Genomic DNA, 14733 nt, shown 5'->3' on the forward strand with positions numbered 1-14733 from the left:
ACAATGTGCAATCAATGAGTCCGCAGGTCAAGGGCTAGCTGGGCTGAGCAGTGGTTGTTACCCCCGGTTAGAGTCAGCATGCGATTCTTCAGTGATTCGGTCAGTCCCAGCATTGAGCAGTCGCTTTGTGCCTACCAGGTGATTAGCATTGGCTAGGACACAATGCAGTGCCGAGCTGGTTGATGTAAGCAATGTTCAAATTTGGTGGAGAAACGCAGCAACCAGCGCCAGCGACTTTCCTCTTTTTCCCGGTATGGTGAACACAGAGCAACCGATTCGGTCTGGTGAACAGGATCTTAAACGGATCTGGTACTCCAGTTGAGATCAGGCCCTCTCAGGAGGACTTGAGGATAGGACGATTCCGTTCAGGGTTTGCCCTCCCAGCTCAGAAGATTCCAGTGCTGGGAGCACCAGAGGACAGATCTTGCTTTTATCTTGGATGTTTCCTTGTTCACCTCAGGCTGGGTGCTTTGGAGAGAACAACTCTCCCAAAGGAAGTCCAGTGAGATCTTCAGAACGAATCTGTGGCCTCAAAAGGAACTGAGCGAATGTGCGGAAGAACCCTTCTTTTAAGGGAAAACGTCCTGAGGTGATTGGACTAAAGCTAGCCAACTTTAATGGTCCAATCCGTGCTCTGGAACGGAGTGGACTTTGCCCTGTTGATGTCACACCCAAAGTAAATTGCTCAAGAGGAAGTGGAGGGTATAGGTGAGAGAGACAGACAGTGAGAATAAAGATGTTGGAAGCCTCCTTTCCTTGACCAGAGCCCTCCTGCCCATCATAATCCCATCACCTTCCCGTTGAGAAGAAAGGCCTTTAGAGATGCAGAATCCTGGTGTGGGGCTACTCCTCCTGAATAGCTGTGCTGCCTTGATTCCTGGACCCAGGACAACTGCCTCCTGTGTGGTTGTCTTGGGCAGAGGGTTTTACCTGCCCTCGCAAAGCGATCAAAGAGGAATCCCGGAACTTAAGGTTCTCGTCCTGCCATTTGGCAGGGGCACCCAGCTGACCAGAATACATACTAATCGGAATGTGGCGGTCGTGATCATAAGTAGCACCATGCACTATGCCTAAACATAGGCATAGCTTTTATTTAAATTTGACCCGGCCACCATCATGGGCGACATATGATCATCATCTTGGGTACAGGAGGCAGCTCATAAATGTTGCTTCTGTACCGCAGAGACTTGGCTGTCTCTGCGGCCGTCAAGTGGGTATCTCGTGACCATTGAAACTGGTCTGCCGCGAGTAGAGCAGGTATCGCGGATCAGGCTACTGATGCGGCATGGCACAAGAGCACTATGCTTTTGGCATGGAGTCAACAGAAAAGGGAGATCTTGTTGGCAGATTACCCTTTTTTGAGATGAAACCCTTGCCATTCTATTCCATTAATAAAAATCCAAAAATATATTTCTCACTGTAATATTGGGTGAAAGAAGGGTGTTTGAGTAGTTGGTGTGAGGGAGTGGTAGTGGGGAGGAGGGAGTAGTAATGGAGAAGTATTAAGTAGAATGGAGTGACATCTAAGAGTGAAGGCTAGACCTAGAAAGACCTCGGACAGATAAAGTGTGGAGAGCAAAGGCAGCAGGAGTGGAGAGGCAAAGTAGAGAGGGCAAAGTATAAGGGGGAGTAGAGAGTTAGCATGAAAGGAAACATTGAATCTTATAGGATCAATCTTATTAAATCTTATAGAATCAGCCTCTTCCAAGCCTTTCATTTTGAAAGAAATTCATCTGGGTCTAAAAATCAGGGTACGCTATGGCACGAATGACAAACTGTCCTCTCCATTCACATCTCAGTGTGGAATTCATCAAGGCTGTGTTTTGGCATCACTCTTATTTAATTTATATATTAAATGACCTGGATGAATATCTTGCAAATGTTGGCGATGTCCTGGAGTCACTGCATTTACTGCTATATGCCGATAATGCAGTACTACTTGCTCACACTCTGAAAGTCCTACAGACACTGACTGACCATTACACTGAATGTATGACTCTAGAAGCCTTATATTGAATATAGGCAAGTCAAACTAATGTCATTGGGTAAGTGCGGTGGCATTCCCCATTCCCTTACCTATAAAGATCAGAGAATGAACTGGATTCAGACTCATGACTCTCCAAATATTAAGTTTAGCATTGTTCTTGGTTGGGAGGATCATGTGTATAGGCAATGATCAAGAAAGAAACAATCGAGCTCTGCACTTTTTCGTTTTACAAAGCACACTGACAGGATCAAAGTTCCAACCCTATCAGGTGGGGGGTTGGGGAAGAGAGAGAAGGACCCCAGAGGTGGTGTGGGAGAGCTTAAGATGGGGCCATATCCCCCCACCCCCACCCATCTACAGGGAGCTGTGCATCAACATTGGTACTATGCCCATCAGCCTCTATCCACAAGTACCAATATTGCACCTAGGCCCAACTGACAAGAACGGGCCTGGAACAGGACTGATTACCCAAATGCGAATGAGAACGGCCTCCCCATTCTGGAGCTGAATGTGAGATCAGACACCATCTGCAGAATGCCCAGGAATGCTACATGGGAGCAAAAGCAGCTGGGCTGGAACCGGCAAAGAGAGATACAGTCCTATGGGAGACCAGGGAACCCTACCCAAAACCTTTATTGACGTTTAACTTACTTAATACAGGAGAGAACAATGGACCACAGTGACCGCATGGCTGGGTGGAAGGAACTGAGAATGAAAAGGGGGGTGGACTAAGGGCCTTGATGAACACTTCCTGGGGAAATCCAAATCCACAAAGGAAGGAGAGGAGGGTAGCTTAGCTAGCACTTGGCCCGGAGAAGCAGTGGCCTCGGCAGTAAATAGAAGTAATGGGAACAGCTATACAAAGCCAGCAGAGTCACTCTACAATGAGCTGTATCTGAGCGAAGTTGGCGGAATACAAGATATCAGAAAGGAATGTGCAGCTGGTGGAGAATATGGAGGAGTCTGTTCTGAGTATTTAGAGAGTGATGGTTTGTGTTGGGGGCTGAGGGTGATACCAATGTGGCAGTTTTTGTGTGTGGTTGAGGGTAGTTTTAGAGGGAGAGCAGGATGAGGTCTGAGAGGAGAGAAAGAGAGAGGGGGGAGAGTTGGGGTGGGGGTAGTGTGGGTAGGAGAGAGATCAAGTTGAGTTGGGGTTAGAGACCAGAGGAGGAAGAGTGATAAGACCAGGAGGTAGACAGAGAGGAGAGGGATCAGTGGGGAGTGATGGCAGCAGAAGGGGGAAAGAACGAAAGAAAAATAGAGGAGAGACCAGTGAGATTGAAGGTCCTCCGGGGTGCCAGGACAAACAAACAGACTACCTGCTAGGTCACTTAGAAAGACCCTCAGGAGGTTATATTAGGCAATGGCCCTTAGGCTTCCCTATAGTAGGGCTAGCCGAGACAGTAGGGGGCACCAGCTATAACGAATCTGTACAGCAAAATCTTTTGCTTGGCAAGTTCATTCATTTTTTTTACTTACATATGCTGCCCCATTTGCCTGCTTATGTAGTTCCATAAATATTGCTGTTGTGGTGCACATTTCGTGTCATCTTTATTACACAATGTATTGCACTAAACAACCCTTTAAATGAGCTCCTGGACAAAGTCCTATTTTCTGTACAACTCCCACCATTCATTTGGCTTTCCTAAAGGACAGCAGTGTCCGTGCCAGAAAACCACTTATGTGCTGGTAAAAGCACTTCACCAATACAATAACACAATATTAATTCTGAACTGAAATGTTGGAATTTCTCACCAGTAATCTTCTTTAGATCCAAGCTTACCCTTATTGGTCACAGTCCTGAAATAATGAAGGCTGTCTGCCTTTCCACAAACCTTTTCCGCTGAAAACCTTGAAAATATACTTGTATGTCTCCTCTTCCGCGTCCCAGTCCTAAATTAATGAAGAATCCCAAATACGCAGGATTGCACAGTCGACAATAGAATAGCAGAGTAGGGGATACTGCAAACCCCATTGCACCTTTAACTTCCATACAATCATCAACTTGAACATCGAGGGAGAAGAGATTGATCAGGCAAACCACTGATCAGAATGGCGAGGAAACGACAGGCAGTAGTGCAAAAGTGTTTGTTGAAGCTTAGGTAGCAGCCGAGCAAATATCCAACAGGGGAGGCTCCTTTGGACAATGAAGTAGCCATCCGTCTAGTAGACCTCCCCACCATGTTGCCCAGAAGGGGGTAGCCTGCAATGGAGTAGGCTATGGAGGTGGTGTCTCTCAGCCAACAACTATGGGAAAAGGATATGCTTTGTGACGCTTCTTAGCATCCCCAAAGGACACAAAGACTATTTGATTTAGAAAGTGAAAGGTCCTGTTAAAATAAGTCAGAATTACTCCCTGAACTTCCTGGGAGACCTTGTCCTCCTGGGGCAGATCAAAGGGAATGGCAATTTACTGGGGGAGATGGAAAATTAGGAACGACCTTTGGATGGCATATGGGGATGCATTGTAACTTGAACGCCTCTGGGGTGATGGGAAAGTGAAGAGGAGAACAGAGGAGGGCATCTAGTTCCCCTGCCCTATGGATCAAGGTGATTTTAATGAGAAAAGGCGTTTTCAAAATCAGGCGTTTATGGTCCCCCGATTGTAGGGACTCGAAAGGAGATCTTGCAGAAGGTGACGCCCAGCAGGTTTTCTCTAAGTGAAACTGCGCAGCGGCAAGCACAGCAAATATGCTGGTATGGCGGCAACCATTCTGTACCCCCAAAGGACAGGGATGAAAAGAAAATGAATACATTATTTTAAGAGGTTTATTAATAGAACGGTCTGATGGGGTGGATCGTTTTCATTAAGTTAGACCGGGGACAAGGAAGGAGGCAATGGTCTATGGGGAAACCGTTCTCACATAATACCTGAAATAAAGCATGGCACCAGAAGCTCACTCTCAAGAGATCAGCAAAGCAAGCTAGAGACATGTCTGTTTATTTAGGGGCTGGCACTAGTCTGATCATTGGCAACTCATTTTGGAGGAGTTTTACTGGGTTGCTGCAACAGATAATAGAAGAGTATGTTTCATTTGTTATTACTTATCTGTGAAAGGTTGTAATCATTCTGTTTAAATGTACTATCTATATAATGCATGTATTTTAATTTGGTATAACAAACGAAATAAGATGCACCACAATGGTGACAATTCATGCGCGTTGAAGGTTTGTGAGATGCTCGTGTTCAAGGGTAAACAAATATAACTAGTGATACCCTAGGCTTAGGCCAAGAGAAAGGGGGGTTTAATACATGAGAAAGTGCGTCAGAAAAAGTGGAGGCCATACACCCATTTTTGGCAATCTCCATTGATCTAAACAGATGGGTTCCATAGAAGACAAGATGGTCAACAACCAGATATAATTTCCTCCGTCTAAGGCTTGTCTGAAGGAAACTGCAAATCTCTGCACTGCCCCAAAGTAGGTACAAGGGAAGATGTCAGCTTGTTTCCCCATTAGTTGTAGAATCAGCAATTCTAAAACATGCACAAATGACTACATATTGCACAATCGGCAGTGCAGGGAGGAGGTCCAAGCAGGAGGTTGGGCTTTGTTTCATCTGAAGCTCCTGGTTTGGAGTCTTTCGTTTCTTAGCTTTCTGGATTTTGAGACATTCCAAAAAGTTTGAATAAACATAGAAGGGGAGAATAAACAGATACATAGTTAAATGGACTAATGCAAATCTCCCAAAAAAATGAATAAATAGGGTGATGGAAATAATTGAAAATACGCACTTTGGGGATGAAAAGTGGAGTACTTCACCAACTGTTGCTATTTATTTATTTTATCGTGCATTTGTAAGGCGCTTATGGATCAAGTGCATTGTGTTTCAAAGCTCCCACAGGGCAACAGGGAGGGAGCATGGGAATGAAAGGCAAATATAATAATGAAGAGAAATAAAGAGGCAGGCCTACTAGGCCTTGTGAGCGTTCAGAACGTGCAGGTGCAGAGAGAGAGAGAAGGGACGAGGTAAGTGCTAGGAGTTATATGGAGGTGCTAGGGACGTAAGTTGCAAGCAGCTGTTAACTGCTTAGCAGAGATCACTTGGTAAGAGTGGTGAACTGCCTATACATAAAATGCAGGCCTGGGACACAGCACAGGTCGGTGGGCGCCCAAAGGCAAGTGGTGGGAGTAGGCGGAAGCTGAAGGCGATTTGGGGGCGGGGAGAGGCCAAGGACACATAAGGGCCCTTGTCACCAATCGCAGCGACTGTGGGGTTTAGCAAGGGAGGTGAAAAGGAAATTTTTGAGGAGCTTGCGGAACTTGAGGAAATTCGGCTCAAGACAGAGAGGAAGGGGAATGCTGTTCCAGAGGAGGGAGCCAGCCGAGGAAAGAACGGCCACAAGCTCGCTGTTTAGAGAACCGCTTGACACGCAGGGTTGGCGCCGGAGGAGCGTAAAGATCTGGAGGGAGAGTTTTTGGTGAGAGCCAGTTTTAGATAGCATGGTACCCGGCCCCAGTCAGTCTTATGGATGATGCAGAGAGATTTGAATTTGATCTTTTGCAGTAACCAGGAACCAGAGGAGAGATTTTAGGGCTGTAGCAATGCAGCCCCTGGGCTTGAGGCTAAGGATAATTCTTGCAGCCCTATTCTGGATATGCTGGAGGGGATTTAGAGAGGAAGACGGTAGATTAAGGAAGAGGCTGTTGCAGTAATCCAGCCTAGAGAGCACCAGATCTCTAGAGACATTGAGCTTCTAGGGGAAAGTGAGGAAAGGAAGGATTCCTTTGAGGAGGTGGTGTTGAAAGTGGGCTTTTTTGGCAAGGTCCTGGATGTGAGGGAGAAAGGAAAGAGGAGTCAACGATGACTGCCAGGTTTCTAGCTTCAAATGAAGGAGAAGGGGGAGAGCCCATGGAGGGTGGCCAGAGTGAAGGGAAGACAGAGGGAGCAGGAGCCGCAATGGGAAGGATATCAGTCTTGCAAGCGTTGAGGAAGAGATCATTGGAGACACACCAGGACTAGATGGCAGGCAGTCGGGAATGATGAAGGAAGTAAGGAGAGGATCAGAGGGACGTTTGAAGAAGAGCTGTGGGTCATCTGCATAACACTGCAAGTAAGGGGAGAAAGTGGAAATGAGGTGTGCAAGCGGAGCAAGATAGGTGTTAAAGAGCCAGGGAGAAAGAAGGTTGGAGCCCTGGGGAACGCCGCAGGTGGAGATGGAGGTGGGAGAGGATAAAGAGCCCAGGATAGCCTGGGAGGGACGGTCAGTGAAGAAGGTTAGCCAGTCCAGTGCCCGCCCAGAGATACCAAGGGTATCGTGGAGCCGTTTTAGGAGGATGGAGTGGTTGACCCATCAAATGCAGAGGAGAGATCAAATAGAATGAACAGCTGGAGAGTTGGAGTCAAGTGTTGCAAACAGTTCTTCACAAGTGTTCAGGAGAGCGATTTCCGTGCCTCTGGATGCTTGGTATCCAGATTGATGGTTGTGTAGGCAACCGACAAGCTCAGTACGCTAGGTAAATTGGGGGGCGGGGACCAGCTTCTCCAAGAGTTTCGCAAGGAAGGGGGTAATAGAGATGGAGCGGTAGTTAGCTGGACACAAGGGGGTCGGCCAAAGGTTTTTTCAGAAGGGAGCGCACAAGAGAGTGCTTGAGGGAAGTGCGGAAAGACCCAGTAGCAAGAGAGTGATTGCAGAAATCAGCAAGTGCAAGGGAGCCGATGTTGTCCTTAATATATCTGGAAGAAAAGGGGGAGACCTGTTGGAGGAAAGCAGAGTTCATTGGATCTATATATCCAAAGATCTATGTCTTTAGATGTATACAAAAATGAACTGCTAATTGTACGTATTCATGTCACAGAATTGCTACATATGGTAAAAAAGATGCTTGAAGACGACAAGAAAATAAATTAGATGTTACTCAACATAAACAATTATCCTCTTATGTAAAAAGCAAAGAGCCATGTAATAAAATTAAAAGAACTGGTTAAAAACAGGAGGTATCAAAAATGGCAACACATGCTTCATATACTAAGGAAAAAAACGTTGATAATGATGAATGCTACAGGAACCGGTAATTCATTAGTCCAATTAAATCCCATCTCAGAAAGGACCTGGAGTAACTAAATGAGGCCCAACAAGGATGAATCGCGTGGTTGCTGTTGGTACTCTTGTTCAGAAGAGAAGTGCCATAGCATTTCGGTGCTGGACTGCCCATGTGGGCGGGACAAAGACTGATATTCAAATGGATATTTCCCTTCTGTGAAAGGTACAGTAAGCTAAAGTTTGGCTGCGCACTCTTGCGTGGGTACCTTTCCAAAGAACAGGTCATTTAGCTGTGTTCGTTCTCAAAGAGGGGCGCCTATGCACTATTTGTTGTAGGTTTGGAAAGGGTTGGTTTATTTACTGCACTTACAAGAACAGGTAAAGGGGGTAAAGCAAGGTTGTATTCTGGGTCCACTGCCTTTTTAACCTCTATACATCGTAGATTTGGGCTCAGCATTAATTGGTGTGAGACATGTCCCCCACAAAATTGGCAAAGTCGCACATTCCCTACCAAGCATTTGCAGGCTCGTGGTGATGGTCACCACGAAGATTGGTTTACAGCTGACTTTAGATGCCATTTTTAAATACCCAAATGATTACCAATTACAGATTAATGTGCCTGTGATCAAAATAATGTGTTTTACAAAAAATGCAAATGGAAAATTGAGGTTATGTTATATGTGAGTTTTGTTAATTGCAGCAATCACCTAAGGGTATCTTGGCAGTATATGAAAGGTGAACTCAGTGCTGAAACCATAAAGTGTTACTGCGGCCAGGCAGGAAGAATTATAAATGATACAGAAAGGTCTTTAATTTACTTCCGGAAATGCAAAAGACTAGGTTGTCAATGTAGATCGGAAGGTAAGGTGTTCCAGCTTCTGATTGCTTGGAAAAGGAAGGAACGTCTGCCAGGTCTTTCCTTCTAGTATCCAGGCACAGTCAGTCTTCTATCCGATATCCGACCTTAATCTAAAAAAACATGTAGCTGGGCAAGTGCTTAGCTTTGTTGAAAGTTGATTTGCAACGAAATGACAATAAGGAGTTGATTACCAACACCTGGCGCGGGAAGGATAAGTAAGGGAGACTTTTTATTTTCTTAATACTAAAGTAGCAGGGTTTTGTTATGGCTGTCACACGGGAGCTCATAGTTAACTTACTGTCTAAAATGATACAACAGTTCTTGACCTCTGCCTTTGGGCTAGGACATTGGCCAAAGGTGTTAGGCTTGCAGGATGGTGGCCATGTATAAGGTTTTTCATTATTTATGACTAGTTTTGTTAGGATTCATTTTCAGAAAGCTCATGTGATGGAACTGAAGTTGATGAAGCAGAGGAATTTAAGTGGTTATGTTGTTTTAACAGTTAGAAAAATATATGACCTGTAGATAAGAATGTGCATTTTTTTTTCTTTAAAACCTTTAATTGAGGCTTACAAATTCAAACCATAACGTATGGAATGGATTCCTGTTTAGAATACATGGATTTATGTTTGGATAAACTAGAGGGTAGAATGGTGTGTCCTATATTAGGATTGGCCCAAGGAACTATTTATAAAATTGGTCAACAGATCTCTTTTGAAACATTGAATAATGTGGAAAAAAAATCAAGTGCAGGCACTTCATTCTATACCTTGAAAAAGGTACAACTAAAGAGGTTGTGGAAAAAATTGTGAAGCTTTTGCAAAAGAAAATTCGTTATTTACACAAGAAATATGAATCCAAAATTGGGCTCCAATGCTGAATTGCTGAGATTAATTAAAAAGAACGTCTAAGAAATGCCTCTAATTCTGAGTTAAAAAAAAAAAGTGTCCACATTTTATGTGGAGAGTTTCCCTCTGTAAAAGAAAGAGCAACTAAATGTAGCTCAGTTTTCTTGTGGCGGGGGGGGGGGCTATGCCAATTTATGTTATTTAAGTTTAACAGACTTGAAACAAAGTAATCGGTGCTCGCACAAAAGGGCCTAGTCAAGTTGGCGTCATCTGGAGCTGGAGACATTGAAGCACTTATTTATTGTGAACAAAATGGATGAACTATGATTTTAATCATTTTTGAAATAATGCTGCTTCTTTTAAAAAGGAAAGAGCTTTGGAATGGCGTAATGAATGTAACAAAAACGTGTTAACGCCGCTAAAATTACAGATTTTGTGATAAATGTACTTTAGATTTTTAAAATGAGGATATCGTTAACATACTCTTTTCCTTTAAATTATGCCATTTGTATTCCGCAAAAAGTGTATTGGAAACCAGAAAATGCAAATGTGAAAATGATTTTAATTTCTTTACAGGGAAAAGCACAAAGTGGCTCAGAAGCAATTAGAGTATGCCAATGAAAGGTTTTTATTTTTTCATTTAATATAATACGATTTAGTTACGCAGAACTATTTCTCATAAAATATAAAGTTTAAAATACAACAGCAGAAAACATGTCAAACACATAAATAATTCTTAAAATACGGAAAATCCAACAAAATGTAAAAGTGCTCTTATCATACAATAAAACGCGCCATTTCATTTCATTATAATTCACCCAATCAATTTTGAGGCCGCCACTTCCAAACATCATATAATGCTCTCATTAGCGACACATTGCTTGAATTGAGGCAGTACATCCAAAATTCCCTCTCACTTATAGTAGTGACATTATGAACAAACCAAGCAAGTAGTTTTAGATACATATGTTTCAAAGTCACACAGGAGGTCAAAATATGCTGTGCAGTCTCAGTCATCTCAGGATTTGGACATAAATGGCATGAGTGAGATCTCTGGGGGATGGAGCATCAGGGGCCCAGAGTAATCAGTGTTGGTAGTTGGTCCAACCTTAAAAACAGATAGAATCTACGGACCAAACTGGAAGGGAATTTCACCAGATAAGACTGCGAAGACAGGAATTTGTAACTCAAAAAACAATGATCTGGATATCTTTTAAGTGATTCCATGTGGTCAAAATTAGCGACCCAACCATGCATTTACTGTATACACAAAGTCATCCATCAGATGAAAAAAGTCCAATGTCAAATCCGGGACCCAGTTCAGTTGTTCAAACAGGTCGAAAGACAGTTTTGCCCATGTGTACAGTCTATTACCCTTAACCTTTTTCCGCATCACATGGCTCAGAGCCCTCAACAATGGGCCCTTAAGGTCCTTCAATGGCTTAAATAACAGTATTCTCCTCCTCCTGAGGACTTGAGAAGAGAGTTGAGGCAACCCAAATTCCAGACGCACTAGCTCCACTGGCACAGATTTCAATATTGATCTACAAAATGTACCCTCAATTTCTTTGAACCAACCAAGTTCAGTCATAACAAGGAATTCCAGCCCGTACACAAAAGGCACGGCAGAAGCTGTTTGTATAATAGCGTAATATCTGCATAACTATATCCCGCTGTGTTGAGGACACATTTCTTTATAAGTGCAGTCTGTAGGGTTGCCTTTTGTCTTTTCTCAGCTCTAAATTCTACATACTTTCCATTATAAAAATCTAGACCTAGATATAAAAAGGGGTTCTCCTGCAGTTCTTGCTGTAGCACATAAACTCAGTGTTAAGAATCAAGTCATGAGCTCCAGCTTACCTGCAAAGCTCACGGACTGTCTGACGCTGACCCTCATAAGTGTAGTTGAAGAAGACGATATAGTCACCGTAGGACAGCCAGCATATGTGAACACCCTCCAATTTCAGGGGGGGGCAACTATTCACTCTGCCAGAGTATTCTGGCAAATCAGATACATATAAAAAGTAGAGGAGCCATATAAAAAGTAGAGGAGCCAGCACACAGCCCTGGGAAACCCCACAATTAGTAGGCACAGGTCGGTGCTGGTCCCTCCACCATCCAACTGCACATGAATTTAGGTCAACTTGTGTAATCGTTTTTTTTTCTTTTTCAACTTAATTTTAAACCAGAAATCACGACAAAAACATATTGGCTAGGGTCAGTAACAATTTACATAACATTTCTTTAGTTAAAATAATATCTATCATTTAATAGCAAAACCTCATATTAAAATCCCCCCTCACAATCTAATTGAACTTTGACAACACAATCAGCGCTCACACACAAACAAAAACTATAAACAAAAACCCAGCACATCAACCCCCACCCAAACCCCATAATCCATCAAAACCTATTAACTCTATACCTCACTCAAACAGATCATTAAAGGAATCCCAATTCTCACAATATTCAGTTCCTCTATGAACCCTAGATGCCCGTGACTTCTCATACTTTGAAAGTATATCCACCATCCAACTATCCGTAACTGGTTTCTTACGTGACTGCCAACTTTCATAATATGTTTTATTGCCATTAACAATGCCCTATCAATCCAATCAGACGCCCACCAGACCTCTAAACACCGACCCTCATTCGAGAGGAAAACTGCTGACAAGAAAGTTCGAGGAAACAACCTACCTATCACCAGATCAACCCAATCTATGACCTCCTTCCAAAAATTCAGAACTCTATCACACTCCCAAAGCATATATAAATAAGTCCCCACTGACTGAGAGCACCTCCAACATAAATCTGACTATCAAACCCCTGTCTTTCATTTTCACTTGCGTCCAATAGATACATCCCAAAATGCACTGGTGAATGTACCTCAAGTTTAAATCCATTTTGGCTCTCACTGTAACCCTCCAAGCATTATCCCATTCAGATTCAGATATATCCCTTCCCAACTCATTCCCCCATTCATTCCGCAATTTCTCCCTGGAGACCCGCATACACATCTGCATCAGTATACTTTTGGTAAATATAGAAACCACATTTGGAACAGCATTATACAAAACACACAATTAGGGCTCGTCGCTTATTGATTCACTTAACAACTGTTGTCTCTCCAACATCATGCGTTCTGAATACCAAAACTATCAATTTCTTGCCACAAGGTTGCATAATTAACCGTGTCAAATGCAGCCCGTAAGTCAACGTACAACACGTAAAGGGGAAGGGAACCCTTTCCAGATCAAAGAGCAGATTGTGTGATGTTGAGGATACACTCCTAAATCTCACCTGAAAGGGTCCCAACAATTGTTTGAAGTAAACCCAATCCTGCAGGACCTTGACCAACAATGTGGAGAATAACTTTCTAGTAACGTCCAGCATGGACAATAGATGATGGTTAACTGGCAAGCTTCTACTGCCCTTCTTCAAAACAGGAATCAAGATCGAATGTCGGCATGGTCGAGTAACTGTGCCCGAGCAACATGCTGTGGCGTTTCCCTTTTAAGAACATGCATTGCCCCTTTAAGGATGTGTCATGACAACATCATGACAGAATGGAAATAAAAAAGAGCTACCGCACGCACGTGCCTTGGAACGGTGGCAGACTCCATGAAAGACACTGCGTCTCTGTGTCTCCTTGTGTTGGGCCTGGAGCCCTACCCTGTGTGATCACAGTCCCGCAGCCATGCTGGTCTGGGTGCCCCCAGATCAGCATCTGTAACTTGGGTGCCCCCAGGCCACTGTCCCCGTGTGATCACAAAGCAGCTGCAAGTCTGGAAGCCCCCGGCAGCTGATATCTACCACGATTTACAGGGTGATCCCTGTAACTGTGTGTGTCTCCTGGGTGCCCCCAGCAACCCCTCCGGCCGGCACGTGTGCCTGTGAACCTGCCCGGAATTGTCCCCACCGAAGAGTGCGCTAGGTGCCCCCAGCACTGGTCTGCTTGGTCTGTGTGCTCACAGGTCCAGACATAACACATACTTTCCTAAAAAGGACAACTAAAATCTGAGCCCATAACTCCAGCTTTTTCCCATTTGTATTCCGCACAAAGTGTATTGTAAACTATAAAGCATATGTAACAAAATGTTAAAAGTGTAAAATAGATTTTAATTTCTTTACAGTGAAAAGCACACAGTGGTCCAGTAGGATTTACAGTATGCCAATGAAAGGTTTTTATTGGTTGCTTTATTTTTGTAACAATAAATTATAACATTCTCACATCAAAACCATGCATATTACATTAACATTTAATGTGTAAATTGTGCTGGTGTTCTGCAGTAACTTCAATTTCATCATAAACGATAGCTTAAATATGTGTGCACCAAAAATGAACACCCTCTTTCTAATTACTGCACGTAAATAAACAGCTAGCATACAATTCAAAGGAAATTAAATGTGTTAGGACTGGACTTTTTCTTTATAAAGGAATTATGTGTTAATCGTCCTGTTGCGTTACATTACACTTCGACCGCTGCAGTCCCTCTTAAAACCAGTATGCTAGGCGACTCTATGTTATATAATTGTAAAAGAACCTCCGACCAACGCCTGTGAACCATTTCTTCCCAAGGGCTTCGCCCTCTCAGTGCCTTCACCCGACACTGCAGATGCCGTTCTATGACCTCTACCGCTTACCTTCTTCAAAACCCCGGCCATAGCTGCAAATGCCGCGATGGACTGTGCGGACAAAAAGTGACACACATTTGCATTAAAGGAACGGACTTAACCACACGTCCTCGTCACGTGCCTGGCACGTTTGCTTCCATGCAGTTTAGGCACTTAGCTGCTCCTACAGAGTTATGTGTCTACTCCGGATCGGCATCAAACCAGAAAAGCTTTCAATGAAAAAAAGACTATACACGAACGTATAAAATTGCACTCGGCAAATGGAAGCGTGTTGGCCACATTAGACAGTGGTGGAGCCGTCGTTGAATCGCATGTCTTCAACGAAACTCCAAAGGATGATGTCATATGAAATGCGAGCACGGCTTTTAATCTGGCATGGCTTAACTTAAATATGCATGAACGTCATCCATTAATGTAGCA

The 14733-nt window shown here is 43.6% G+C and overlaps 1 protein-coding gene across 1 annotated transcript in view; it reads right to left on the reverse strand.

Moving 5' to 3' along the window:
- Positions 1-14472, reverse strand: part of NDUFA5 (NADH:ubiquinone oxidoreductase subunit A5) — a 163995-nt gene extending 149523 nt beyond the window's left edge. The window contains exon 1 of the mRNA XM_069629109.1: positions 14323-14472. Coding sequence (XP_069485210.1) covers positions 14323-14343 — 21 coding nt within the window. The 5' untranslated portion in view covers positions 14344-14472. The remainder of the gene's footprint in view (positions 1-14322) is intronic.
- Positions 14473-14733: the final 261 nt, after the last annotated feature.

This window comes from Ambystoma mexicanum, chromosome 12 (assembly GCF_040938575.1).
Source record: "Ambystoma mexicanum isolate Mex_15411 chromosome 12, UKY_AmexF1_1, whole genome shotgun sequence".
Taxonomy (NCBI): domain Eukaryota; kingdom Metazoa; phylum Chordata; class Amphibia; order Caudata; family Ambystomatidae; genus Ambystoma; species Ambystoma mexicanum.